Source organism: Synchiropus splendidus, chromosome 4 (assembly GCF_027744825.2).
Source record: "Synchiropus splendidus isolate RoL2022-P1 chromosome 4, RoL_Sspl_1.0, whole genome shotgun sequence".
NCBI lineage: Eukaryota > Metazoa > Chordata > Actinopteri > Syngnathiformes > Callionymidae > Synchiropus > Synchiropus splendidus.
The window spans coordinates 28,710,846-28,735,015 of record NC_071337.1 but is presented as its reverse complement, the minus strand read 5'-3'; the positions used below and the strand labels follow the sequence as shown (position 1 = coordinate 28,735,015).

General features: G+C 41.6%; 4 protein-coding genes and 1 long non-coding RNA gene across 7 annotated transcripts; 2 read left to right on the top strand and 3 right to left on the bottom strand.

The window, feature by feature from the left end:
• Positions 1-106: 106 nt before the first annotated feature.
• Positions 107-6,796, bottom strand: rnf5 (ring finger protein 5). Its single transcript, XM_053861902.1, has 6 exons — positions 6,470-6,796; positions 3,545-3,563; positions 2,416-2,528; positions 2,286-2,343; positions 1,953-2,064; positions 107-1,481 (listed from the first exon to the last, which is right to left on the bottom strand). The coding sequence occupies exons 1-6, from the start codon at positions 6,766-6,768 to the stop codon at positions 1,363-1,365; spliced, it is 720 nt and encodes a 239-aa protein (XP_053717877.1). The 5' UTR covers positions 6,769-6,796; the 3' UTR covers positions 107-1,362.
• Positions 5,486-9,691, top strand: utp23 (UTP23 small subunit processome component). Its single transcript, XM_053861901.1, has 3 exons — positions 5,486-7,443; positions 7,584-7,758; positions 8,414-9,691. The coding sequence occupies exons 1-3, from the start codon at positions 7,256-7,258 to the stop codon at positions 8,801-8,803; spliced, it is 753 nt and encodes a 250-aa protein (XP_053717876.1). The 5' UTR covers positions 5,486-7,255; the 3' UTR covers positions 8,804-9,691.
• Positions 9,270-18,147, bottom strand: LOC128756973 (double-strand-break repair protein rad21 homolog A-like). 3 transcript variants are annotated; one of them, XM_053861900.1, is made up of 14 exons: positions 16,714-16,776; positions 15,918-16,114; positions 15,731-15,860; positions 15,522-15,621; positions 14,655-14,761; positions 14,374-14,583; positions 14,187-14,309; positions 13,971-14,099; positions 13,681-13,904; positions 13,250-13,409; positions 13,044-13,189; positions 12,788-12,973; positions 12,525-12,608; positions 9,270-11,662 (listed from the first exon to the last, which is right to left on the bottom strand). In XM_053861900.1, exons 2-14 carry the CDS (start codon positions 16,059-16,061, stop codon positions 11,471-11,473), a joined length of 1,935 nt encoding a protein of 644 aa, XP_053717875.1. In that variant the 5' UTR covers positions 16,062-16,114; positions 16,714-16,776; the 3' UTR covers positions 9,270-11,470. The 3 variants fall into 3 exon arrangements, with proteins under 3 accessions (XP_053717875.1, XP_053717874.1, XP_053717873.1); XM_053861898.1 differs by lacking the exon at positions 16,714-16,776 and adding an exon at positions 18,012-18,147 and having other exon boundaries at positions 9,271-11,662; XM_053861899.1 differs by lacking the exon at positions 16,714-16,776 and having other exon boundaries at positions 15,918-16,283.
• LOC128756978 (uncharacterized) lies at positions 15,164-20,533 on the top strand. Its single transcript, XR_008414343.1, has 2 exons — positions 15,164-19,684; positions 20,330-20,533. It is a non-coding gene; the product is annotated as an uncharacterized LOC128756978 (long non-coding RNA).
• Positions 20,147-24,032, bottom strand: si:ch211-153f2.3 (uncharacterized). Its single transcript, XM_053861903.1, has 2 exons — positions 23,671-24,032; positions 20,147-21,605 (listed from the first exon to the last, which is right to left on the bottom strand). The coding sequence occupies exons 1-2, from the start codon at positions 23,851-23,853 to the stop codon at positions 21,327-21,329; spliced, it is 462 nt and encodes a 153-aa protein (XP_053717878.1). The 5' UTR covers positions 23,854-24,032; the 3' UTR covers positions 20,147-21,326.
• Between the last annotated feature and the right edge of the window lie 138 nt (positions 24,033-24,170).

The window sequence follows — 24,170 nt, the reverse complement described above, 5'->3', positions numbered from 1 at the left end:
CTCTCAGTCGTCCATCCACACCAAGTCACCAGTCATTATGGATGAATGATGAAATAAACGTGTGACTACAGGATGAAGACACATGAAAGTGGAGAACTTCATTGAGGCCAGAGAACTGTTGTTTATATATTGCCATCTTATTGAAGAACAAAACGGTAGCAACAACATTACATCAATATATTTGAAATGTTTCTTAGCAACAATTAGTTCTGAGTCAGGAGAACGCACTAGTTCTGTAATCAAACTTTATTCACAGACACCAACTCCACCAGTTGTTCAGTCACAGCCACATGAAACTACAAAGTGTTGAACAGCCAGTAGGAAATGAGCACAGACAGATGACCTTTCACCCTAATGTCAAACAGCCATGTAGATTAGGGAACACACGAAGGTTACGAAGGATGATTTTATCATCTACGTCGATCATGAACTCGTGTCCTCTTACAAATCAGCTAGCAACCAAACATGAACCAAAAGTGAGTTAAAATTCCTCCATTGCTGCTCACCCACACGCACACAAAAATGATATTATATTTACAGGTCTAGTTAAGAAAATGAATATGAATTTGCATGTCATTGGGCAGCACGCTCAATTCATTTCAATTTGTAATAAATAAATTCACTTGAGGAGAGAGAGGAGAGCTGAAATTGAAAATTTTCAGTTCTGTAAAACGAGATGAGCTAAGATCATCATTGGAATCTTGGGAGTTAATTGAAATATAATTCCATTGTTTTCCTCAAGCAAACACAATTGTACATCATCGAAAATCAGTCTGTGTTGAGCTCAAGCTCCAGACATTTGCTCGACAAACAAGCTCACAGTGTAGTGGCAGTGTGGGTTAAGACAACATCTCTCTGCCCAGCGAGTCGTCGTTCGACAGGCATATTTCCTGTGGATGGTGAACTGGAAATCACTTTTGATTTCATACCAGAGCTCTGCTACTCTTTGGCCTTTAACAGTTGCTATACAGGCAGTAACCACTCTGTTCTATAACTGTAAGAACTCACTGAATGCAACAAAGATGTGTGTTCCAGTACCATGTGACCAGACTCAACGGGTCACATAATACCGAGTGCAAAGGAGGTCATGACCCCAGCCAATTTGGTCCATGTCTTTTTCAGGCTAACAAGTATTGGGAGCATCAAACACCTCTGCCTTCTAGTGAGTGTTTATTTCAAATGGAACGAGTACCAGGATGAGACAAAAAGCACATTTCTCAAACTATCTCGGGGCGATCAGCAACAACACTCTCTCGAGGATGAAAGAGTGCTGAGCAAAATGTGGTTTCAATATTTTAACACACTTCCTTCGCTCCATCGCGGCCCACTGTTGTCCATGAGTTTTGTGCATCGTCGTCATGATCACACGCTCAGCAGCCAGAAGAAGAAAAACACTGCGACGATCAGGAAGAGGGAGTCTTGCCAGTTCTGGTTGCCGTTGTTTAAGTTGCCGTTGGCTTGGTGGTCGCTGGGATAGTGATCTGAGGTAAGTGACAGAGGAAGACATCAGCCAAGCACAAATGAAACATCTTCTGTAAAAAGGAATTATGTGAAGAGCAATGAATCAATTTTTAATGTTCCACGATCGGTTGGCAAATGTTCAAATCCACCAGTTGGAAAAGTTTGTAGACTATTATTTAAGTTTTTTGACTTCAATAGTTTTCCTTCAAAAGCACTGTAAAATATATTTTTTCTCTTTCTCTTTGTTTATATATATATATATATATATATATATATATTATATTTCTGCATTTCTAGTCAGGGATTGCCACAGCAAGTCAGTTTCCAAAACCTTAACCTATCTTGATCATCCTCCTAGTCAACCCTACCCTCTTCCTGCCCTCCCCACATCTATGAATCTCTCAGATTTTCTTTCTCATCAGGACTTCCGTCAGGTGTGAGAACATTCCAGACACATTCAACAGCTTCCACGTCACCACTCTGTATCTCACCTGCTCTTTGAAACAGGTCATTTGTGTTGAAGACTGTCGTGAAGAAGCCAAAGGGAAGAGTACCGATGCCGAAAGACATGTGGAAGCCGGTGTTGCCGAAACCCGGGAACATCTGTGAGCAGGTGAGAGAAACAAAACATGTCAGCATCAACCTGTCAATGAGAAGAAAAGTGTGCTTTTGGATGGATCTAACGAATCTAAGTGACCTTCATGACACATTTAGGCGGCTTAATTTGGACTATTGATACAACTTCTAGACACAGATAAAAAAAAAAACAAAGGGCAACTTCAATTGAATGACAGCAACTTCAAGGCATTTGACGTGTGACTCACCCCTCCTCTTGCCTCCGGCTCAGTTCGCTGCCCTTGAGGTCGCGGTGGAGTTTTCAACCTGAACAACAGACATCTTTGGGTTACACTGTCCAAACGGACTGAAATTAATGTGCACAAGCACCACCAATACCTGGGGTCCTCCTGACTGGAGCTCCCTCTACCATACAGCGGAATGACTTTCTCTCTGCTGATTCCTGCTTTGCACACCGGACACTGCTGCATGTTGGGCCGCGTCTCCAGCCACTGAGGAGTAGAATGCGTTACAGTGTCACCAACACCAGCTCTGTGTGCTGATGCAAGTTATGTCAGGAAGTGGTGTGCGTGAAATTGTTTCCTTCACACACGTCACATCCATCATTTCCCTCACAAAACCTAAAAATTGCTGTCTTCTATAAAACGTTTCATGCCACTCTGTGACTCTCTGATGGTTTATGTAATTCTGAATTAATGAGAGAAAAGACTTTGTATGTGTGAGTGCCCATGTGTGTTTACATTAACAGATCCACAAAAGCACTCATTTATTTTCCTTTGGAAAATGCTCTTTCTGCCTCTTGGTCATGACCAAGTAGCTCCACACACGTAAACTACCTAGTAAACAAGGACACTAACTGCATTAGTGTGTAAGCTGCACTAAGTCAATTTAAACAAGTGCTCTCTTCACTAAAGTTACATCACACGTGGGCTTACCACAATTCAGGACACCTACAGAAGGTTTCTTAAGTCTTCATTCAGACTGTGGTCAGAGATTTATCATGCGTTTGCATTGGTTATTGAACAGTGGTCAAAAATTCAGAAGTTTAAAAAAAAAAAGAAAAATCTAGTGCAGTGTGGAAGTTTGCAGAGTAATAATAAGGCAAGTTAATGATGTAATAATAATGATAATATTAACTTCCATCTTAAGTAAATACTTGATTTTCAAAAAGTGAGCCACCAGAACAACAGCATGTGGAAAAACAGTGGTACAAGGGCACCCAATTATGCTCTTCTGTGTTGACACATCTACAGAAATAGTAGGATGAAACGTCACGATCATATTATGAAGAGGCATGAAAAAAGGATGTTCATCAATCACAAAGAGATCCATTTGGAGGATTCCTTTTTCCTTTTTTTTGCCTACAGCTCCCATGAACTCCTAACTCAGGGGTCGCCGACCTTTTAGAAATCGCAAGCTGCCCCGAGGGCACTGTGTGACCTGAAGGGCTGCCATCCGTTAAAAAAAAAAAATAAAACAATTAAATGAGAAAAAGACAGAAACTTACTTTATGAAGGCAGGGCCAGCTGTGGAGAGAAAATAAACGATTAATACAATACGCAGACTCCTTACTGTACACATTACCCAACAAATATGATGAGTAAGTAACTCCCCCAAACACTCTTGATGTTTGGTGTGACAGTTATTTACAAGCGCCTTTGAGTTTACATGCAACTGGGACCGTGAGTTGCTGCGGGTGAACGACGGTCATCAACACATTCCACAATTCCACCGTCAGTTGCATCAGCTGTTTCATCACATTGCACGGGAGCTGAGTGAGTCGAGGGACGGTTGCAGGTCACATGCCAAATTGTTGCATCAGCTCTCACTGCATAGAGCAGTGGCACATGTCAATGATTAAAGAGAGTGAGGAGGAAGAGTTTACTTAAAGTCAACATGCTGATCCACGGCAAACATTTCTCTTCATCCAGCAGAATTTCTCATCCTGAGCTGTGTTGGAGCCTGTTCTGTCAGGAAATGGAGCCATTTCAGCCCAGCACAGTGGACAGCACCATCGAAGGAGAGCCATGAACTGGGAACAGAACCAAGCACGGTGGGCTAATGTCTAATTCTAAATGACCAACAACTGGCAACTGCCATCTGGGTGTCAGACACAGAAATACAATCATCCGAATTAAAGCTGGCCAGACATTTTGACCATAAAATAGTGGAAGGATTCAAACGTGACTTATAGTTTTCATATCGTTACATGCCTACATCCTATCAATTCAGGGTGATGACCATCCTCTCCAGACGGGGATGCCTGCATTCTCTTTGCCCTTCAACAGGGGAGACTTCGGGTTTGCTGCAGCAAACCTGCTCACGTCAAGGAAAATCAAGCTTTTCATGGGTCTGAACCATTTGGAGCCACCAGCGATGGGACAACTCACTACATAAATGTGATGAGACTTCTTGCATCCAGATAGCAAGTGTTGAATTTTTCTCACTAACATTTGTGTTCAACAAATACAGTATTCAGTCACAGCCCAGAGCTACTTTAAACTCAGTCAAGTTTAGACCACAATCCCCAGGCCCTTCTGCAGAAAACAAGTATAGTTAACACTCTGAAGTAGTTTTCCAGGAAATTAGGTTTCTGTTTCACAAATCAAGTACAGCGTGAGTCATAACAGGTGATATACTCCGTGAAGTAAACCGAGTCACACCAGGTTATCTCAAATGACCTAAGGTTTCCCCTGTCAAAGCACTGACATAACACAGAAATCTCAGTCAGGGGACTGGCTCGTGACTCTGCAATGCATTGAAGGCCATTTGTTTATAACCTGGGTAGATGCGGTGCTGCAAAATTTCGACAGCACAAAAAAAAAAAGGCCATACAGCACTAAAATAATAATTTTTAAAAATGAATACTGTGGCTTAGCTAAGCACATGGTCATGTTCTGGATCACAATAGGATAAATCGTAAGCGTTGTTAACAGTGTGGACGCTCGTACTATCAGCAACAACATAAAAGGGGCCCCAACACTCCACTGCGCTGGTTAGAACACAGCACCTACTACCACTGTGTTGTGAGTCAGTTAAGACCCACGGTACATGGAGATGAAATGATCACTGATTAACTCTGGAGCGCTCACAAGTCACAGGCAGAAGAGAGAGCACTGATCTTTCTCTGTTTATATGACCAATATTTAAAGACAAATTATCTCTTTATTGAATTTGCAGACAGATTACTGTAACGAGTACATAAACACTGTCAACTCCTCCCTGACAGCTATGAGTACGATTGTGTGTGACCAAGCAATCCTGTACTGGGGCGGTGACGCAACCTGTGCCACTCTTATGTCCATGAGAACTCATGCAGAGCACAGTTCTAGATCAAAATGGTTTCTGGGGGGAAAAAAAAAGGCTGAAAAGGTGCCAGGCCTGCAGTGCGAAAGCAGCGCTTGTTGCTCTTCCGGTTTTAACAGCCTTTTTTTTTCAGCGACGCAGGCATTATGTAAACTTAAACAAAATATAACTTGATGAACAAAAATATTTAAAATGTTGCTTTGATGAGAAAACAAGATAAAAAAAAGAAAAGAAAGGCAGAACAGGGCCACTTGACAACATTCAAAAGTTCAGTTTACACGATGGCTTATGATATCTACATAGTTTATCGGCAATATTAATATCACCCATTAAAACCCATTTAATCATTTCACAAAATAAATCATCACAAAAGTACTCAAACTAAATACATCTGTCACAAATAGGGAAATAAATAGTAATAAACCCTTTTCTACTGTGCATAGTACAGGGTGTAGGTTGAACCATGTAAACATGAGTATTTTTAATAATGCCAAGCAAGAAATGTGTTTTTCTACAAGTCACGGTGCTTGTTCTCAGAGACTATCTTCCATATTCAAGCAAATGGGTTTTAAATTGAGTTCCAGTCAGGGAATACAGTAGATTGTCAGCCCTTGCCAAGTTTAAAGAGTGTTTACATATGTTTAAGATTTGCTCCAAGTGAATCAACACACTAAGACCAAATATTTGCTCAATGGAAACCTTTGAAATTGCGACTAGTATACTTTCTACTCAGTTATGATTGCTGCCTAATTCGTTCGGTTGAAATCCAACCCCTATGAGTACTACACCGAGTATTACAAGTATGTTCTTTTCATGCATCTGGCCTCGTTGGATTTCATGTAAACACGCTTGGCTTGAGTCGCGTATGATAGCATCAACACATTCACGTGGTACACGACAAGATCGGGTTTGTGGAAAAATGAGTAGCAAGCCGCTCACTGTTGTGGGTCAAAGTTCACTCACATACCATCACACAACAAGTGGAGAGCCATTTTGGCTGCCATCGCCCACTAAACACTCGTCGTCGGTGCCACAATAAGTCACAGAAGGCCTTATCGGCGAGTAAGTGAAGTAGACTCACAGAATGAAGAGAAACACGAACTTTAAACCGAAGCTTGTTTCTCACCAGAACAGGTGTCCACACATACTGATGACAGCGTCTCTGGCAGTCTCCAGACAAATGTTGCACTCGAAGGTGGCTCGGTCTCGCTCCCTTTCGCCGTCGGCACCGCTGCCGCCAGCTCCGTCTCGGTCATTGCTGCTTTCACCAGGCTCGTATCCTCCTCTGCCAGCAGACCTGCCGTCGCTCGAAGAGCGGGGATCCGCGGCCGCCATGGCGTTTCCACTGGACTTGAGAGTGAACCTGACAGTCCTGCACCAGGTTTGGCCCGACCAGGCTAATGTTAGCGCTGAAGGCGCTGTCATTCAACTGCGCATGCACGACTGGGAGAAAACCGGAAGTCAGCTTCCGAGACAGAGGGCGTGTTCAGCTTTTATGTACAATAATGTATCAAGTTATTTCGGAATCAAAATAAAGAGCTAAAATAAATAGGGTTATTTTTCAGATTTCTAAACTGTCTTTTGTGTCTAAATGACGTCAGATCTTTACAGTCTAAATAATACGGTAAATTGTTTTTTACAAAAATATCTAATGAAAGTTGTGCTTGCCACATTGTATTTGAAAAAAAAATATGTCCTGTATCAATACACTTAATTAGACGTTGTTTATCCCCAAAAAGCTCACAAATAGATTTTTTTTAAGTCTTGTTATTGTTGCCCCGGAACCTTGTTTGAATTGTGTTTCTGTACGGCGACTGAGGCTAATGGACTCTCGCGTGTGTAACGTGCATGCGAAACCTCCTTTCTCTTTTTATTCTACAGGCTTGGTGTTGCGTAGTTGTTACATTTCACAATGAAGATAAAGCGGCAGAAACAAGCGAAAAAAAGTTTGTTGTTCTATAAATACAACTTTCTCTTCAGAGAACCTTACCAGGTCCTCATCGATGGAACCTTCTGTCAGGCTGCGTTGAAAAACAAGATCCAGATTAAAGAGCAGCTTCCCAAATACCTCATGGCAGAGGTTAAGCTGTGCACCACCAAGTAAGTCTCGCTACGAATGTCTCTGGACTCTTGTCATTGTTCCCCATGATGGCGACTCAGCATTAGAATATATTAAGCGCTCTTCCATGCTCGTGTTACAATGTGTAAAACTGAAGTTCGGTGTTGTCCCTGCTCAACAGCTGCGCACTGAAGGAACTGGAGGCTCTCGGGAAAGACTTGTACGGAGCTAAAATCATTTTGCAGAGGTTCCAGGTGAGGCAGTGTCCACACTTTAAGAGTCCGGTGTCGGCCTCCCAATGTCTACTGGCGATGCTGGAGGGGAACAACCCACATCACTACTTTGTAGCCACACAGGTAAAACAAAATGAATAAGTGTATGTCTAACTAAATAATTTACATCTCAACAGCGGGAAACGCAAGCTTATCTCTCCCAGAACTTTTGCTCCTCAGCTGGTGGCAGGGATGATGAAGGAAGGGGAAGGATTCACTAGTTAGTGTACACCCATGATCAAACTGTTTCAGAGCAGTTGAGTGATTTACATCACTTTGTGTGTGTGTGCGCGCCCCTCATACGTACATCCAGGGCTCCTGTGTGATCTACTGGCACTTGGTCTTTACTTAACTGATTGGATTTTACAAATCAAAAACACTTTCTGGTCACTGCCTTTTTTGGTTGCAATCACAATCATCTAGCAGCAGTCAGGTTTTACACATCTTATCATGTATTCCATATTCATGCAACAGTTACCTGAAGAAACTTTATAAATAATGTATATCCTTTCCAAGAGTTGATTTTAAATTTCAGTTAAAACTTTAATATTTATATTACAGTCCGTTTTATCTGAATAACTGAACCATTTCAATGTGTACAAAACACTACAATATGCTGTTTTATATGTATATATATTTTTATATTTATTTTATTTTTCCATATATTAAATAATGTACAATTGTATATTTTCTTGTGATTAGAAGTTCTTAGTACATGCTTTTTTGTTTGTTTCTACAGGACCAAACAGTAACTGAAGGCCTTAGGAAGATCCCAGGAGTCCCTCTACTCTACATCGTGCTCAACACTATAGTGCTGGACAAACCCAACCAGTCGACTCTGGATTATGTTCAGGCAGTCCAGTTGGGCGAGCTTGTGAGCCCTGCTCAGCAGCAGAGCATACGCAGCCTGAAGGAGGAGCAGGGCATTACACAGAAGGATGGAGAGAGGCGTGGGAAGAAAAGGAAGAAGAAGCAGAGCAACCCCAACCCACTGAGCTGCCTGAAAAAGAAGAAGAAGGGAGTTCCAACACCACCGCTGAAAAAAACTGAGGATGGGGCAAAGAGGAAACGGATCAGACACAAAAAACCCAAGATAGATGGAGGAGAAACTGTTGCAGTGACCTCATGATGTTGCTGGTCAGCGGAGGCTTTTTGTTTAGGAAAAAAAAAACAAGTGACCATGATAATCATAAAGGCGAAAACTGCATCAGAAAGTCTGGAGGCTGTGTTACTGTAAATGAACTGTTTGTAAACAACTGCAGTTTGCCTCACTTACTTAGAAAATTGATGTTTTTTTTTCAAATTTGATTAACTGCGACACTTTTTAAAAATATATAAGTGTGAGAAATCTATCACAAGCTTGTGTCACATAAATGTGCTTATCACTGTTCCATCTTTAGTTTATTTTAATATATGGACAATGGAAAATATTGAACAATACCAACATCACTGTGTAGTCACAAAGACCTGTCAGTGTTGCTGGGGAGAATAAACAGGGAAAGCACTGTCATTGTAAACGCTTATCCTGTAGCTCAAACTTGACTCACAGTATAGTACATTTGTTGCATGGCTTTCAGGAACCAAAACAAACTCAATTTTAGTATCATTTTATTTGTTGAAGTCTCACAGTTGACAGACATTTTACTAAATATAACAGTACATCTGGTTCACTTTTAAAATGATGCTCTAAGTCAGTGTTTCTCAACTGGTGGGTTGCAGAGGTGTTTCAGACCATAGCTAACATTAAAGTGAGTCCTCTTAATTCAGTCAGATGGTTACTTACAGGCACAATTTCTCAACACAAAGAGCTACAACTACTGTGACACTCAAAGGATATAGAACCACTGCTTCATGGTAAATGGAGCCCCCAATACATTGTGTTTTCAAAGGCTGTTTACTTTCCTCCAAATGAAGAGGTCTTCAGATTTTAGCTGCTGATAAAGTTTAGGTGAATTGTTGGACATGTCATTCTACTGTGTGTAATATTTCTGATTCAGACAGCTCATTAAAAAAAGATATTTAATTGAAGTTTTCTTCTTGACTTTGCGTCCCAGCTTGCCATTAAAAAGTGATGGTTGGTTCCACAGTCTGACCGTCTGAGAACCACTGATCTAAATGATACAAGCCAGCTAGCCAGTTTTAGTGAGTACAACATACATACAGTTCTGTAGAAGTTTCCTTTACCTTCTATCTAATGCTACGAAGCTCGCAGCAGTGGTACATGAATCAAAAAGACAAGGTGTCTTGGATTATATATGATACGTTCAAATGACTACAGTCACAGCTATGAAAATATAAACACATTCAACAATCCTCAAGTAATTACCAATCTTCAAGTAATTTCCAGAACAAATACTACCAGCAGGATTTTGTTCATAAGTTTTTTGTTCAGTGCATAAAGCTTGCATGCAGATATGGCAGTGAACCTCAAAATAGATTTCAAGGCTTTGAGTTGCTATGACAAAGAACATATCGGCATGTTTTTAAAGTGCAGAAAACTACAGTTGATTAATGAAGGTGCAGCAGCATCAGCCGTGTTACGGGGACGTAAGATTACTGCATGCCAACATTTGGACACTTAGCTGCCAACCACAGCCATGTAGATATAATGACACAAAACTGCACTTGTCGGCAGCATCCATACAGATGGCATGCTTGGATTGTAAGTCACCTGATTATTTCAGACATTACATTACAGCAGTATTGTTATTATTGTTTAAGGATCTACGACCAACCTGCGTATAATAAGTAATAACTTTTATTTTCCAACATATGTTAGGTTACTTTATTTACACTGTTTTCAATTGTGGTGCTTTGCAGCACAACCATTTCTAGACAAGGCATTGCACACATGATTGGAATAGTTTGATGCAAGGGAGCACATTTTAAATTGATTTTGATACAGAAATATACAGTATTTTTCAGTGCACATCATGACCATTAGCAAAATTACTTGGTAGTGGTTTAAAAACAAGGAGAAACTAGACAAGGACGAGGGAAATTCAGATAGTAAATTAAAATGGATGACAGCCCAATGAAAATAAAAGACAAATCCTGACTTGAGGATGCATTTGTCCGGACTTAATGGTCAGAAGACCCAAAAGAAGTCGTGACTTGCATGTTACCAATATTTCAAATGATCAAGTAAACTACTTGATGTAACTGACACAAGTACACTTTACGCCTATTGTCAAACACCGAGAAAAGATGGAAAAGACGCCATTTCTTAGTTGTTCCATTAGAGATGCACACCAAACGTGCCCCTATAAATCACACCCATCATCCCCCACCGGATCAGTAAGTCTCACATCATCTATTTAACACATATGTTATGTCGTTGAAGAACACAGGTCATTTCACTGGACAGGTGGATTTATTAGGAATTGTTTTTGGCCTTAACATTTGCGTTTTTGGTTGCATGGCGAAAGCAATGGATCAGTAACATAAATGTATCCATTCCAAGCAGCCATGCTGTCATCACAACTTCTCTGAAATCATTCAAATGTGATTCCATAATAGTGCATTGACAAACAATTCTTTTAAAGAATAAAGCAGAGGGATAAGGCTCCCAACAGCTGTGTTGCTTTTGAACATTCAAATTATGTGACTATGTTGAAAAGGTTAGTCTTGGTTTGTAAACATTCATCACCTTCCTAACTTTTTTTTGCAATTCAACTAATTTCTCTATTTAATCAATACAGTCATGTAACAGAGGAAAATATCAACAGTAACCTCGACTCTACCTGCCAGGAGAACATGGTCTTGACCTTAAGGAAGGACAGTTAGCGCAGGCGGTCTAGATAGCATGAAACCGTGGTCCAGGTGTGGCGATGATGTCACTGTAAGGCTCCTCCTGGACAAGCTCTACTGCCTGCTGCTTCTTCAGAACCAAGAAGCTGTAGAACTTGGCGGCAGCCTGCTTCCTGTTGTTGTTTTTGCAGAGGTCCAAAAGGCTCACTGACTGGGCCCCAGTTTTAGCCATCACCCGCTGTGAAGTAAAATGGTGACTCTTAAGTCATCATTTACATCGAAAGAATATGCAACCTAGTCATAGCATCGTAGTAAATTGGAAGCAGTTGTGCTGGACTTGTTCAGAGACTCCTGAACTGGTTGTCATAACGTGAAGCCTCATTTTCGATATTGCAAACCCTACTTTTGAGTCCTAGTCTTCTCCTCACATTATCTAGTGTTCATCTGTGAGTCTTTTCCAGGTTTATTTCGTGCTTCTTGCTATATGGGCTTCAACTACTCCTGGCTTGTTGAGAGTCTTCTGTTCTTCGATTCCTTTGCATTTTCCAGCATTCACCAGCATTGACAGCTGTGCCAAGACTAGATTTTAACTTGTAGAATTCCTGTTTCATGAATGAAAATTTATGCTTGGCAACATTTTTTTCTGGATGTAAACCTACATCCTTTATAAAAAATAACTGAAATTCTAACAAATGTGGGAAAATGCATGAGCAATTCTAATCAATAATAATAACAACAATAGCAAAGATTCACAGATCCAATTTTAAAGAAATTATCATTTAAATATATAAACAGCAAGACAGAGTATACAGAGTATATTAAAGGGAAAAAATCAATTCAAAACAGAAAAAATGCACAGTTTAGAAAAGGAAAAGGCTGAATTGCTGTGGCAACCCCTGTCAGGAAATTCCCAAAGACAAAGAGGAAGACTCAGGAAAAACATTACAAAACACAATTAAATAATGTAAGAGTGAAATATGAATGACGCATAAATGACACATAACTTTGTGAAACAAAATTAGGATCCGATTTCAACTTGTCTCACTCACTTGCTGAGAGTGAAGGTGCAGCTTTCATATAAAATAAATGTAACCACGTACCTGGAGACCATGAAGCATCTGTTGGGTTCGCTTGTTCCACCTTCTCTCCTCCTGATCCTGGTCTCCCTGCGTCTCCTCCTCTTCCTGTTGGGAGCCAGTGCATTACACATTGACGCCTATTAATTTGTTTTTGTCTTTATGTGACAGTGAATCAATTTTCCATGTGTCAATAAAGCACAGAGAAAAACTGACCCAGCATTGGAACTCACTTGGAAGTGACAAGTGGAACTGATAATCACACTTCAGAGTTGTCTGACTCTCACCTCCTCTTCCGAATCATCATCATTCTTCTTCTTGACCTTGTCTCCAAAAAGGTCCAGCTCGATCAAGTGACTGATGTTAGTGGCAGTGGCATCTTCTGGGGGCCCCTCTGCGTTAGTGATCTCCAGCTGCTGGGACACACCTGAGGCTTTGGGCCCCTGAAGCTGCTGCTGGTCCAGTGCACCCATCTAGAGCAGGTGAGGAGCACATTAGAGACACCAGAGAAACAAAGAGGCGAGAGTTATCAAGGCAAATTACAGGCAGCGCCGGCTCTGTGTCCTGGGCTTTACGCTTCAGTCCATGCTGTGAAGATGGTGGGGGCATAACAGTTTCATCAGGAATGGTCCTGCTGCCTTCCACTGCAGATGTCTGCAGAGGTCTTGTCTCTTCCAAAAGGGTTTGGTCTGAAGAAACAAAGATGTCAGATGAAGGCATTTTAAGTTGGATGATTTAACATTCTATACCATTCATGATTTCTCTCTGCTGGTTGGTTGATGCTTCTTCTCTGGGGACTTCAGAGTTCTCCAGATCCTTGAGGAACTCATCTAGACTGTCAGCCTCGCCACCCTTTCTCCTTTTCCTCAGCTCATCTGGCACCAGGGGTGTCAGACACCTTGTGAACATCTGAAGCGAACACAAAGATTCACATAAAGATTCACAGATGGAAGGCAAATTTTCTCAAAAAAATATTTGCATCTGGTGTATGTTTCCTTGAACTTGAAGGTTCTAAAACAACAACACTGTTGTTTTACAGCACAGTTATAAGTCAATTAAAAAGGCTTTACAATAACTGATGTCTCTTCAGGGTTTCTGGGTTTATAAATAGTGAAGAAATACATGAGCACCGTTCCTCACTCACTATCTCAACACACTTGTTCTTTAAAGGATTCATCACCTTCAGCAGTCTGTTGTTCCAGAGGGGCTGTGCAGGAAGAGAGAAAAGCTTCTCAACTCCACCTGTCTCCTTCCACATCATCAGTTTCTTGGTGGGAGGAGCCAAGTCCAGCGTTGTGACAATGTCGGAGTAGTCTGACAGCTGAGCACGAATAGTTTTACTGTCCAGCTCCTTCACAGAGTCCACAATCAGCTTCCTCTTACGCTTTGCCTTTGTCTCCTTGACTGCGCACATAAACCACCGATGAGCGATCAGTCGGCTAAAGCCAAAAAGGAGCTGAGACATATCACCTGTGATATCAATGGGCTCCAGCGCGAAGGTTTCCTCCTCATTGTGTGCCAGGTTTGTCTGCTCGGTCTGGTCAATCATTGCAGGGAGAGGTTCAGCTGGTCCCGAGTCAGGACTGTCTGGGGCTCCAGCTAGCAACAAATGATAGTCTTGGACTTCAAAACTAGTTTATACTATTTAGAATCTGCCAACTGATGGAAGAGAGCAGTGTAATTGACCTGAAAGAGCATCAAAGTCTTCGTCATCGTCTCCATGGTCCTGCGGCATCATCACACTCCCCGGGACAGCAGGGGGGTCATCAAAGATTCCTCCTCCATCCTCATTGCTCAGTAGCTTGTCCACTGTGAAAATAGTCATTCTAATCATACTCACAATAAACACCCCCGCAAAAAAGAAGGATCTTACCCAGCATGCCTCCTTCGTTGCTCTCCATGGGGTTGTCTCCAAAGTCATCCTTGTACTGGTCATCATACTCCAAGTGGTTGGACTTGTCGGCCATCTGGTTGGTTCCAGCTTCAGCTTCCAGCAGCAGGTTGGAGGCAGACGATCCCATGATGTCCACCTCGAACGCACTCTCCTCCCTCATCATCTCCCTGTCGTCCATCCCAAAATCAGCTGCACATGACATCATCTATTATCAGCTCTAAACAACCTCATCAGGATATTTGTTTTGTTTTGTTTTTTACCAAAGTCATTATCCTGCAGCAGGTTGATGTTTCCCACCTCCTCCCTCATGGTGATCTCCTCCACTCTGCTCTGGTTCAAGTTGAACTGCTGAGCCACGTCAATGTCACTGTCAATGGGAGACTTGAATTTTTAAAGTTTGGACATGCCTTCTGACTTAATATTTTTATTCTTTTATTTGCACTTCTCTCTAAATTGTACATCGATCACTGCTAGCAAGATTTTGGAAGTAACCACAAAAGAAAAGACTGTGTTCCTCAAAGCAGCTACCCTTTGATTTTCTGCAAACCTCGCTTTATGATGTCACCATGAGAAATGGTTGTTCCTGCACCTGGTCAGGGCTCATTTGTGGAACAATACCATGATGCAGAAGTCAGCTGACAGCCCTATTTGACAACTGTTAGAATTCATATTATGGCATGACAAGCATGACATTGCAGCATTACTTTGAGAAAGGAAGGTCATCCACTCTGGAAGTTCAGTCTCAAAAGTCACAAGTTACCAGCTCAGATCAAAGGCACACTGAATTCCACTATCAGATGTTTACATAAACCACTACTAAAAGGCAACAAGCAGAAGAGATTAGTTTGGGCCAAGTAACAAAAGGAATGAACAATGGAAACTTTGGTCGGGTGAGTCAAGATGAATGAGTGACACCAATGCTTTAGCTTTCACTCAGCAGTACCAGCGCCATACAAATCTTGAGATCCTGAAGACTAGTGACTGGTGACTCGTCCTCAGCCGCGACACGTGGCCTGCCTCCACTGGACGGACTTGCCAGATTGGTCTTCTTGTTCGCTTTTCATGAATCTGAACTACATTTCCACAACTGTTAATGTTAAAGCTAATGTCTGGCTTGGGGAACTCACTCAAGGTCTGGCAGCGGTTGGTCAAAGTCATGAAACTCCTCTGGCAGGGTGATGGCGTTGTAAGCAGCTTCTCTGTTCTCCTCTGGAAGGTCCACCACACCTGAGAGGCGAACAACAGGACATATCTACGACACCAAGTCTTTCGGCATTCTTGCATTTACTCAAGTGACAAAAATGCTAACATAATTTTGGGATTAGATTCTGAGTACCTGGTCTGAAAGCCATCTTGATCTTGATGAAGGCTTCATTGCAGTCAGCCAGAAGGTACTTGGCCTTCCTGTGGTAGATCCTCACCACACCCAGCAGGAGATGACCAGACGTTCTTAAAGCCATTTTCACCTGACACATTCACAAGTTAGGAGTCTGCGTCACTAAACAAAGCAGGTGATGCTCTACCTTTGGGGAGATGATGCTCTCAACACTGCTTTCAAGGTTGCACTCAAACACATGTGCTTTGGTCAGCTTTTTGTCCCAATGGGCCGCCAGCCAGATTTTGGCCAGCGGCCCCCGCTTGCTGAGTACGAAATGTGCGTAGAACATTGTTCACAGGGAGTCTCACCATAGGGGGTGGAGGGAAGGGGAGGATCCACGGCCTTGAGAGGGAAAGGAAACAAAATCAGGAAATTTTCCATGTCACAAAAGATGTATAACAGTTTAAATGAGTATGTGAGGGAAATACAAATAGATTCAGCTACAGCCACCCGCTTGAGTTGGCCACACGTGACTAGACAAATGCTAAAATCACTCTCTGAACAGCACGGTTGGTTTTCTTTGCAACCACCCCTTTCAATGTACTGTACCCAGAAGCCACGCCTCCAGAGCAACGCACCATCACTTTATTAACTTCTTCTTAGGGCTCTAATTATTCATTCAAATGATATTTAACAGCATGCAATATCAGTATCAGCACTTTCCACATTTTATTTCAATAGGCTATAAAAGTTATCTGTTGAACCGTGGCCTTTATAGACTGTTAATAAAAGAGGCGTCTGTAGAGCCTGTGGCTTAGACTGAGAGTTTTACAAGAATGTACAATATTAGATAAATTTATTAATGGAAGATGTATCAGAAAATCCTTAATTCACATTATTCACCAGCATACAATTGGTGTGCTATCGTTAACTCTTAGCTCCCATCTAAATCATACCATAATTATATCAACTAGTGTGTTGTTGCCCAAAATCTATCAAACCTTTAACTAGAGGTATTTTTTTTCAGTAAACTTGGAATTATTTAGACAGCACAGCTTTGCCTGCAACCTTTAACCCACATAACCACACTCAGTTGACCTTTATCACTTTGGATGTTCCCTATTAATGCCGCAGCATTGGTAAACAGTCTGGATGTCATTCTCACTTGAAAGTATTTTAATTAGTCAACCACCATTACGTCACCTTGCCTTTGATGAGACACGTATTTAAGTTCTGTCCCACTCTCTCCGTGCCTTGGAATGAGGACTAAGTCTTTTTTATTATTCAAACATTTATTTCTATGAACTTATTGGAGCAACAAGACTGTGTTCTGACAGGATGGGCAGACAGTTACTATATTGTCATGGTGATAAACGGAATGAGGGTCAGATGAGGAAAGCCAGGGATGGATCTGGATGGGCAGAAATTGGTGTCACCAGGCAACACTTTATTTTAAATGTATTTGTTTGTATGTGAAATGATTAGTGGTATAGTTGCCATTTTTAAGGAAATCCCAGATCAATGAATGAAACAACCTGTAGTTAACTTGTTGAGGATTTGTTCTGTGCTTGTGGGGGCCTCCGGAACACAGCACAGTGTCGCCAGCTCCATTGCTCTCTTAAGTGTCTCGACCTGCATGTAGCTAAATCAGCTCCTTGTCTGCCAGTCGTTGTCTTAATGCATCAGTAGGATTCAAACCATAATAACGCACTTTTTTTGTTTTTTTATGCACCAGAAAAAATTTCGAGTGTCCCTAATACAAAGGATTATGAGTTGAGATGAATTAAAAATCTATATTTTTTTAATTGTGAAAGCATTTTTTGCATCAATAAAGTCAGTGCACCTGTTGGATGACATCACATCATGACGCTTCGTTTTCAGTAAATGCGTTATTACACTAAATGTGTCATTATGATTATTTAGTATCACATTATGACGTGAGCCTAACGCAAAGCCTGTGTCGATCCTTTCATCAAAAAAAAAGAAAAAAGATCTTCAATGTTACGAATTAAAATCTGTTACCTGAATTGACTTTCAACTATTGAACCTATGATGCTTGTTTTTCATTGCACAAAATCATCGATGATGTCATTCTGGATTGGGTGGACAATAAAACATCGATGTCAAACGTGACGTTGAACACAATTTCAAAAACATCTCTGTCAGTAACGACGCGCTGTCCCAACAGGTGATGTGATGTCAGCCATGCCTCCGGGGACTGCGTGATTTTTCTAGTCACAGCGGTCATTTCTGACGCGGTTGGACGCGCGTGTAATTCAGTGACACTGAACAGACCTACCGCTTAGGAGCTCGGTCCTGTGGCGTTGTCGGTGTTTTATCGTCATTTCGCTTCTGTTCTCTTTCTCACACTCACAGAAGATGGCGAGCCTCTGTCCACCGTCGCCGGCGGAGAGCTGCTGATGTTGCTGTCATGCGCAGTCGAAATAAGAATAAGAATATAAGAATATAAGAATATAAGAATATAAGAATATAAGAATAAGAATAAGAATAAGAATAAGAATAAGAATAAGAATAAGAATAAGAATAAGAATAAGAATAAGAATAAATACTTTGTAACGTAATGTGAGATGTGCAATATTCTTTTTTTAATTCAGCCAGTGTCCAAACATGATGTTTTCGTCGGACATAGTGTAAATGTGTCCTTTACCACCCCACTTCTTAAAAAAAAAAAAAAAAAAAAGACCTTGTGGAAACAGAACTCTTGCCTCAGTCTGAAAGTTGGTCCAACTTTACTTACACCCCTGGTGCGAGCATTAAAGCGTAGGCTGTCACTTCATTTAATTATTTATTCATGTGGCGACGAAGATAAATTATTCCGCTGTAACATTTGGAGTGGTCCCAGAGTCAGGTTTCGGCCTTAAGCAAATGAAGGTTGGAAAAAATGCACCGCCGCCTTTAACTGATTTCTGCAGCTCAGGTGACTTGGCTGTGGCCCTGGGCCTCCTCCTTGTGGTTCTTTCCCTGGACAAGTTACCACACTTGCTGCACATATCTAATTCACCAGTACGAACGGACTCGTCATCCATGCAGTCACGAGCTCTTCTCCTTGCCGTTGACGCCACAGACGCACCAGGAGAGGGCGCTTCCGTCCCATCAAAGGCTTGTCTCCAGATAAGAAGAAAGTGCTCTCAGGCTCCAGAGACCATCTAACAAACCCCACTGGGAGGTGACTCAACTTGAGCACAAAGGATCTGCTTATATTTCGCTGCAAAAAGGCTGCTGGATTGTCTGTCTCTCAAAGAACCTGTCTGACGACAGACAAACTCGTCTTTATCAGGAGATTTCCTGAGAGTTGATGGATGTGTGTGCAGCACATCACACAGACTAACAAGCGCTGGGACCAAGTGAAAGCTCACTCACATTTCTCACACCGGATTTGTATGGTGCGACTGAATGAAGAACAGAGGCAGAGAAGAAGGAGGGGTGAGCAGTAATGGGGGGGTCTTTTCAGTTCTTTCTGGGAGCAACAATAGTCTTTGTCCAAGATCTTCCACCATTCTCATTAGGGTTACCCCAGGGAGAGGGAGTGGGGGCGAGCAGGCGGAGAGGAGTTTCTGCTTAGTAACAATGACAAAACAAGGCAGTGGCGCAGCAGAAGCCATGCCGGCAGCTGCCTCACACACTAACTTCTTCAGCAACAACAGAGGATAAAGACGGACTCCTGAAAAAGCTCGACAAGAGAAGGCAACACATGTGGGGAGCTTACCGAAACCTTCAACCACCAACATGAACCGAGACAGTCACACAGAGGATACTCTTTCCACCATGGTTCTGGAGAACATCAAGAACAAGCTGATCAACGCTTTTAGGACAAGTGGAGAAGCCAGGGAGAATCACAAGGCCACTGCTGTATCTGTCAGACCACTCAGCATCAGCAGGAGTCAGCAGGCCAATGAGGAACTAAGGCGAGCACAGATTGATGGAGCCATCACCTGGCTTAGGTCTGAGCTGGTGAGTGAGCAGATATGATTCATGCATCACCACAAGATTAGCTCAGGAATACTGTGGTATAAAAAGTTAACTGTAATTTAAATTAAAAAAAAGGTTTATTTGCTTGTCTACTTAATTCATAGTTTTTTTTCTTTATGAATTGTATATTAATCTGATCTTATACTCATAAATGACAGCATACTAATTCAAATTACTATTATGCCTTGGTTTTATTTATAGAGCAGAACTAATAAATGCAAGGAGTAATACTCGAACACTAAATACAAAAAAAATATTAGTCTGTCTATAAGTAGTTACCAATGTTAGATTTTGTTTTCATTCATAAGAAGAGGAAGAAATGCATTCTCAGTCATTTTCTAGTATAGTCAGTATACACACAGTTCTTTCAATCTACTTCACGTCATTGAAAAAAAAAAAATCAAAAGTGATAATTGCATTTTGTTTATTCATTTATTTATTTATTTATTATTGGGCAACAACAAAAGAGAAAATATACATATCTGAATAATCTAATTACAGTACAGTGGTAGCGTCAGTGTGTTGACTTGTTTTCATGTTTTCCAATAAAGCTCAGTTAACCGTAAGAACTGGAGGATGAAGTCATTGTATTGCACTCATGGAGCTTCTTTTGTCGTCCTGCTGCAGCTGGAAATGCGTTCACAGGACCTCCAGTTGGCTCAGACATTGCTGGGCCTCAACACTGAGATCCAAAGACTGAGGCGGGAGAGTTTCAGGGGTGTGGAGGTGGGAGGGAACGATCCATCAGAGTGACACTTTGGTGCACCAAGTCCTTGAAAACATTTGTTAAAAACAAGTATGCTTTGTGAGATTAAAGTTTTTTTTAAATCACATTTGTTCCACGACATGTTATTAAGAAGAACTGTCAAGCGATTTACAATGACTGGAGGAAACCAGAGCAACAAGAACAACAATTCATCATGTATCAAAAACAGAGGGAAACATCATCATCATGGTTTAAACAGTTTATTCTTATGGCATACTGGACATGTTACAGTACCTGTGGATTAAAACATTAAGACTAAATACTTCAAGAGTTCACAAACATACATACATTCGTCAGTTAACCAACACTCAGTCCTGTTCAGGGTTGCACCAGTCTATTTATTGTCACACCATCATGACATTGTCTTCGCTTAATAAACAGTCTAAGTCTATTTCTATGTAAAACATGTTGGTAAGAGTTTGTATTGCAAGTCAGTCAAGGTGCCTGCATGCGGTACATCATTCGAATACATTTACAATCTTCATCTCACGAGGAAGCGCTCGTCAAAATGCCAGCATTATTTACATTGTTACATTCATTAGTGAACTTCAATGGAAACAGCCAAATGGACTTCATTTGTCCAGCCTGTGGGACCAAAAGACGTTTTGAGTTTCATGTTTCAAACTAAACTAAATTCAGTAAAATTGTTGAAAGAATACCAAAATCAGTGAGCATTAAAGTAAATAAGACAACAACATCTGCTGTGTGACTGGCAGAAATATAGAGTCGTGCCATAGGTGTATAATTTGTTTATGACACAACAATGATAGTAAACATATTGGAGCTAATTCAGAACCAACCATAAAACACACCTTCTTGTTCTTTTGGCAACATTAAGGATTGATGATATTTATTGCCTCATGGCATTGAGCTTCTCCGACTGAGGGACTTGGACGCAAGAGATTGTGAGTAAAACTTTGAAGGTGATTTCTTGACAGGGAAGGAAAAGTTGACATCTCCAGAGCCGGAGTAGATACTGCCACTTCCTCCATCGCTCTCTGAGTCCCAACAGCTTCCCGCCTCATCGTCAACCTCGTATGTTTCGTCCTCAGACAGCTCTTGTTTGAGCTCCTGGATGCCGGCATGGAGCTCCATCAGCTGCCTGACCAAAGCCTGGTCCTGGGATCTCATTTCCATCTGTATCAAGACCAAGAAACAACAAAATCAACATTCCTCCTATTTGCCCCTTTGTTGACCACAAGACCCTGGTCTTCACAGACCATGTTGTTTGCTGATGATATAGTGATTTGTGGTTAGCGTAAGTGGGAGGTGATGGAGGTAGTATGGGAGAAGAGGAAAGGCGAGACAGAATATGTGTGTGAATGAGAGTCTTGGAGAAAGAGTGCAAATGAGGGAGTGAAAAAGGGGTTCAATCGTCCAGTGTAATGGAGAGAGATGAAGTAGGTGAAGATGTGTGTGGTGGCAGGGTGGAGATAACTGTAATGCCAGAGTAACAGTGAAGGACAAGATAAGAAGTGAGTGGTAAAGTTCAGAAACAAAGTTAGGAGAGACCATCAATATTGGAGATGGGAGAAGAAGACATTCATGATGAATGTCATTCATCTGGAGGAGGACCTAAGGAGGATAGGTGTGTCAAGATGATGATCAAGATAGCGGAAGGTCAGGGAAGTTGATAGGGAACTGACCAAGGAAGAGACAATGAGGGAGCTGGACCAACAGGTTTAGTAGAGACAGGGACAGGGCTAGAAGAAGTTTCTGTGGTGCATAAAATTGACAGTAAGACCTTGGCATGCACTCAAGAAAGAGCAGGGATCATGGACACAGGGTATGTCCAATGTGTTTTTAAAGAAACATCTAGTCATTCCTTTACTCCTGCACGTCATTATCAGGGTCCTTCTCAGTGAGCACATCATGCAGGGACATTCGCTTTAGCTCTGGATAAAGTTAAAAATTCTAAAAACCTTTCTTCATGGGTGTCACAGAACAAAATAAGAGACTGCCACGTGACTCATTGAATTACCAGTTTAAATCCTTGAAGCACTTTTTCTGATCAAACCGAGCTGGTTCTGTCTGGTTCGGCCTTAAACCTCATCATTCAAATGCTAATTTTCCGTCTCCCTCCACTTCGGGGGACATGTCAGTACAGACATTGTAGAGTAAGACATTCACAACTGCACGTTCGCTTCATCCAAGCCTGGCGCAAGAAGCTAGGAATGTGTTCAACCATCCAAGTAAGATCTGAGCCAATCTGCACTGTGTTCTTTCTACACGCTCTTTGTGTGATGGCCAACCGTGAAAAGAATGTGTGGACAATCAAATTACTTGGTGATGGGTACAAATCTACTTTTCAAAAACTTTTGATTCAGCTTAAAATTCAAAGAACATACAGGGTTTTATGCAGATTACCCTGATTCTACTTCAGATTTCAGACGCGAATACTCATCATAATGCATCATCATGTATTTTATTTTTTTACTTTTTTGCACTTGACTGCACATGATGGGTAAAAAGTTAAAATAGAATTTTATGCACCTCATGTAAACGGTTGGCATTAATAATATGTAATCCTGGAGGTTTAACTGGATTTCCGCCGACCTTCTGTTCACACGTGCGACTCTTCTGTGTGTTTGGTCTTGGTTGCCATGGTGAGTTGTCCGGGTGAATGCATTAAACGCCAAGTTGTAGATCAGACTGTGACAATCAATGTCAAACAATAGCTCAAACACGCTCACACCTAAACACACACAGCAGGTCAACAAGGCAGCCTGACACTCACAGCACTGACATTCAGAATGGTCGTCTTGTTCTGATGATAAATGGCCCTGACCTTCAACATAATGGACCATTAAGTTGTCTTAACAGCAGTGGGAATTTAACTAAGCATGAAGAGAAGCACAACACTAACAATTGCTTCCATGCATCGCATCCATTGTAGCCATGAGATATTTATTTGTCAACAACAGAGAAGTAAATGCCATCAGGCTTTTGCAACGGAACAAAATGATTTGGTTTTCCAAAGTCATAAATAAGACTCTCGGCTGGCTTTTCCATTTAAGAATTTTGACTCACTGGCTCAAAAAAAATTCAAGAAAGTTCCAAACATCTGTCTCCCATCAGGCATCAGGTACTGTATGTCATGTCGATTAGCCAAGGTGAAATGGTGATGGTGATCGTAACAGGTCACATTTTGCAGGACAGTCACCAAAACAACAAAACATACAGACATAAACGCTGTCCCTACCAGTTCTCGTCTCAGCCAGGCCAGAGCACCAGCAATATCCAGTTTCCCACCACCTCCACCTGCTGGACGTTCACCCTGGAGGTAGTCAACCCTTCGTCGAGTCACTCCTTCTTCTTTACCTCCGTCAAAGGTTGTGTCTTTGCAGGAGAAGTCCCGCAGTCGGGTCAGGACGACTTCCATCATCTCAACTATTCTTAGCTGATCCAGCCTCGTCTGCGCAGTTACAAAACAGCACTGAGGTCCAGTGACACTTTCTCTCTTTCAATGATGCTCGTGTCCCTCCTCAAACTTCTCCACCCAGTTTGTCAACCTGCGTCACAAGTGAATGTGATGGAAGCTTTCTGACGTCAGCTCATTGTCCACGATCCTTGGTACCTCTTTTTATGGTCTTTTATGAGCTCACATTAGCACGTAGCCAGAAGGTTGCTATAGCAACAGCAGCTACTGCATATATGGAGTAGAAAACAAAAGTTTTTGAAAGAAAACCAGCAGATACACAC

Excerpts from the sequence above, each read along its gene's own strand:
- rnf5 (XM_053861902.1), bottom strand. The coding sequence starts at position 6,768 with ATGACAGCGCCTTCAGCGCTAACATTAGCCTGGTCGGGCCAAACCTGG. Across the intron at positions 2,065-2,285 it reads AGCCGGAGGCAAGAGGAGGG|ATGTTCCCGGGTTTCGGCAA; the intron begins GTGAGTCACACG and ends ACCTGCTCACAG. Across the intron at positions 1,482-1,952 it reads TGACCTGTTTCAAAGAGCAG|ATCACTATCCCAGCGACCAC; the intron begins GTGAGATACAGA and ends CACTTACCTCAG.
- utp23 (XM_053861901.1), top strand. The coding sequence starts at position 7,256 with ATGAAGATAAAGCGGCAGAAACAAGCGAAAAAAAGTTTGTTGTTCTAT. Across the intron at positions 7,444-7,583 it reads GTTAAGCTGTGCACCACCAA|CTGCGCACTGAAGGAACTGG; the intron begins GTAAGTCTCGCT and ends CCTGCTCAACAG. Across the intron at positions 7,759-8,413 it reads ACTACTTTGTAGCCACACAG|GACCAAACAGTAACTGAAGG; the intron begins GTAAAACAAAAT and ends TTGTTTCTACAG.
- LOC128756973 (XM_053861898.1), bottom strand. The coding sequence starts at position 16,061 with ATGTTCTACGCACATTTCGTACTCAGCAAGCGGGGGCCGCTGGCCAAA. Across the intron at positions 14,100-14,186 it reads AGACTTTGATGCTCTTTCAG|CTGGAGCCCCAGACAGTCCT; the intron begins GTCAATTACACT and ends ATTTGTTGCTAG. Across the intron at positions 13,905-13,970 it reads GGAGCCCATTGATATCACAG|TCAAGGAGACAAAGGCAAAG; the intron begins GTGATATGTCTC and ends TTATGTGCGCAG.
- si:ch211-153f2.3 (XM_053861903.1), bottom strand. The coding sequence starts at position 23,853 with ATGATGGAAGTCGTCCTGACCCGACTGCGGGACTTCTCCTGCAAAGAC. Across the intron at positions 21,606-23,670 it reads CCTGGCTGAGACGAGAACTG|ATGGAAATGAGATCCCAGGA; the intron begins GTAGGGACAGCG and ends GTCTTGATACAG.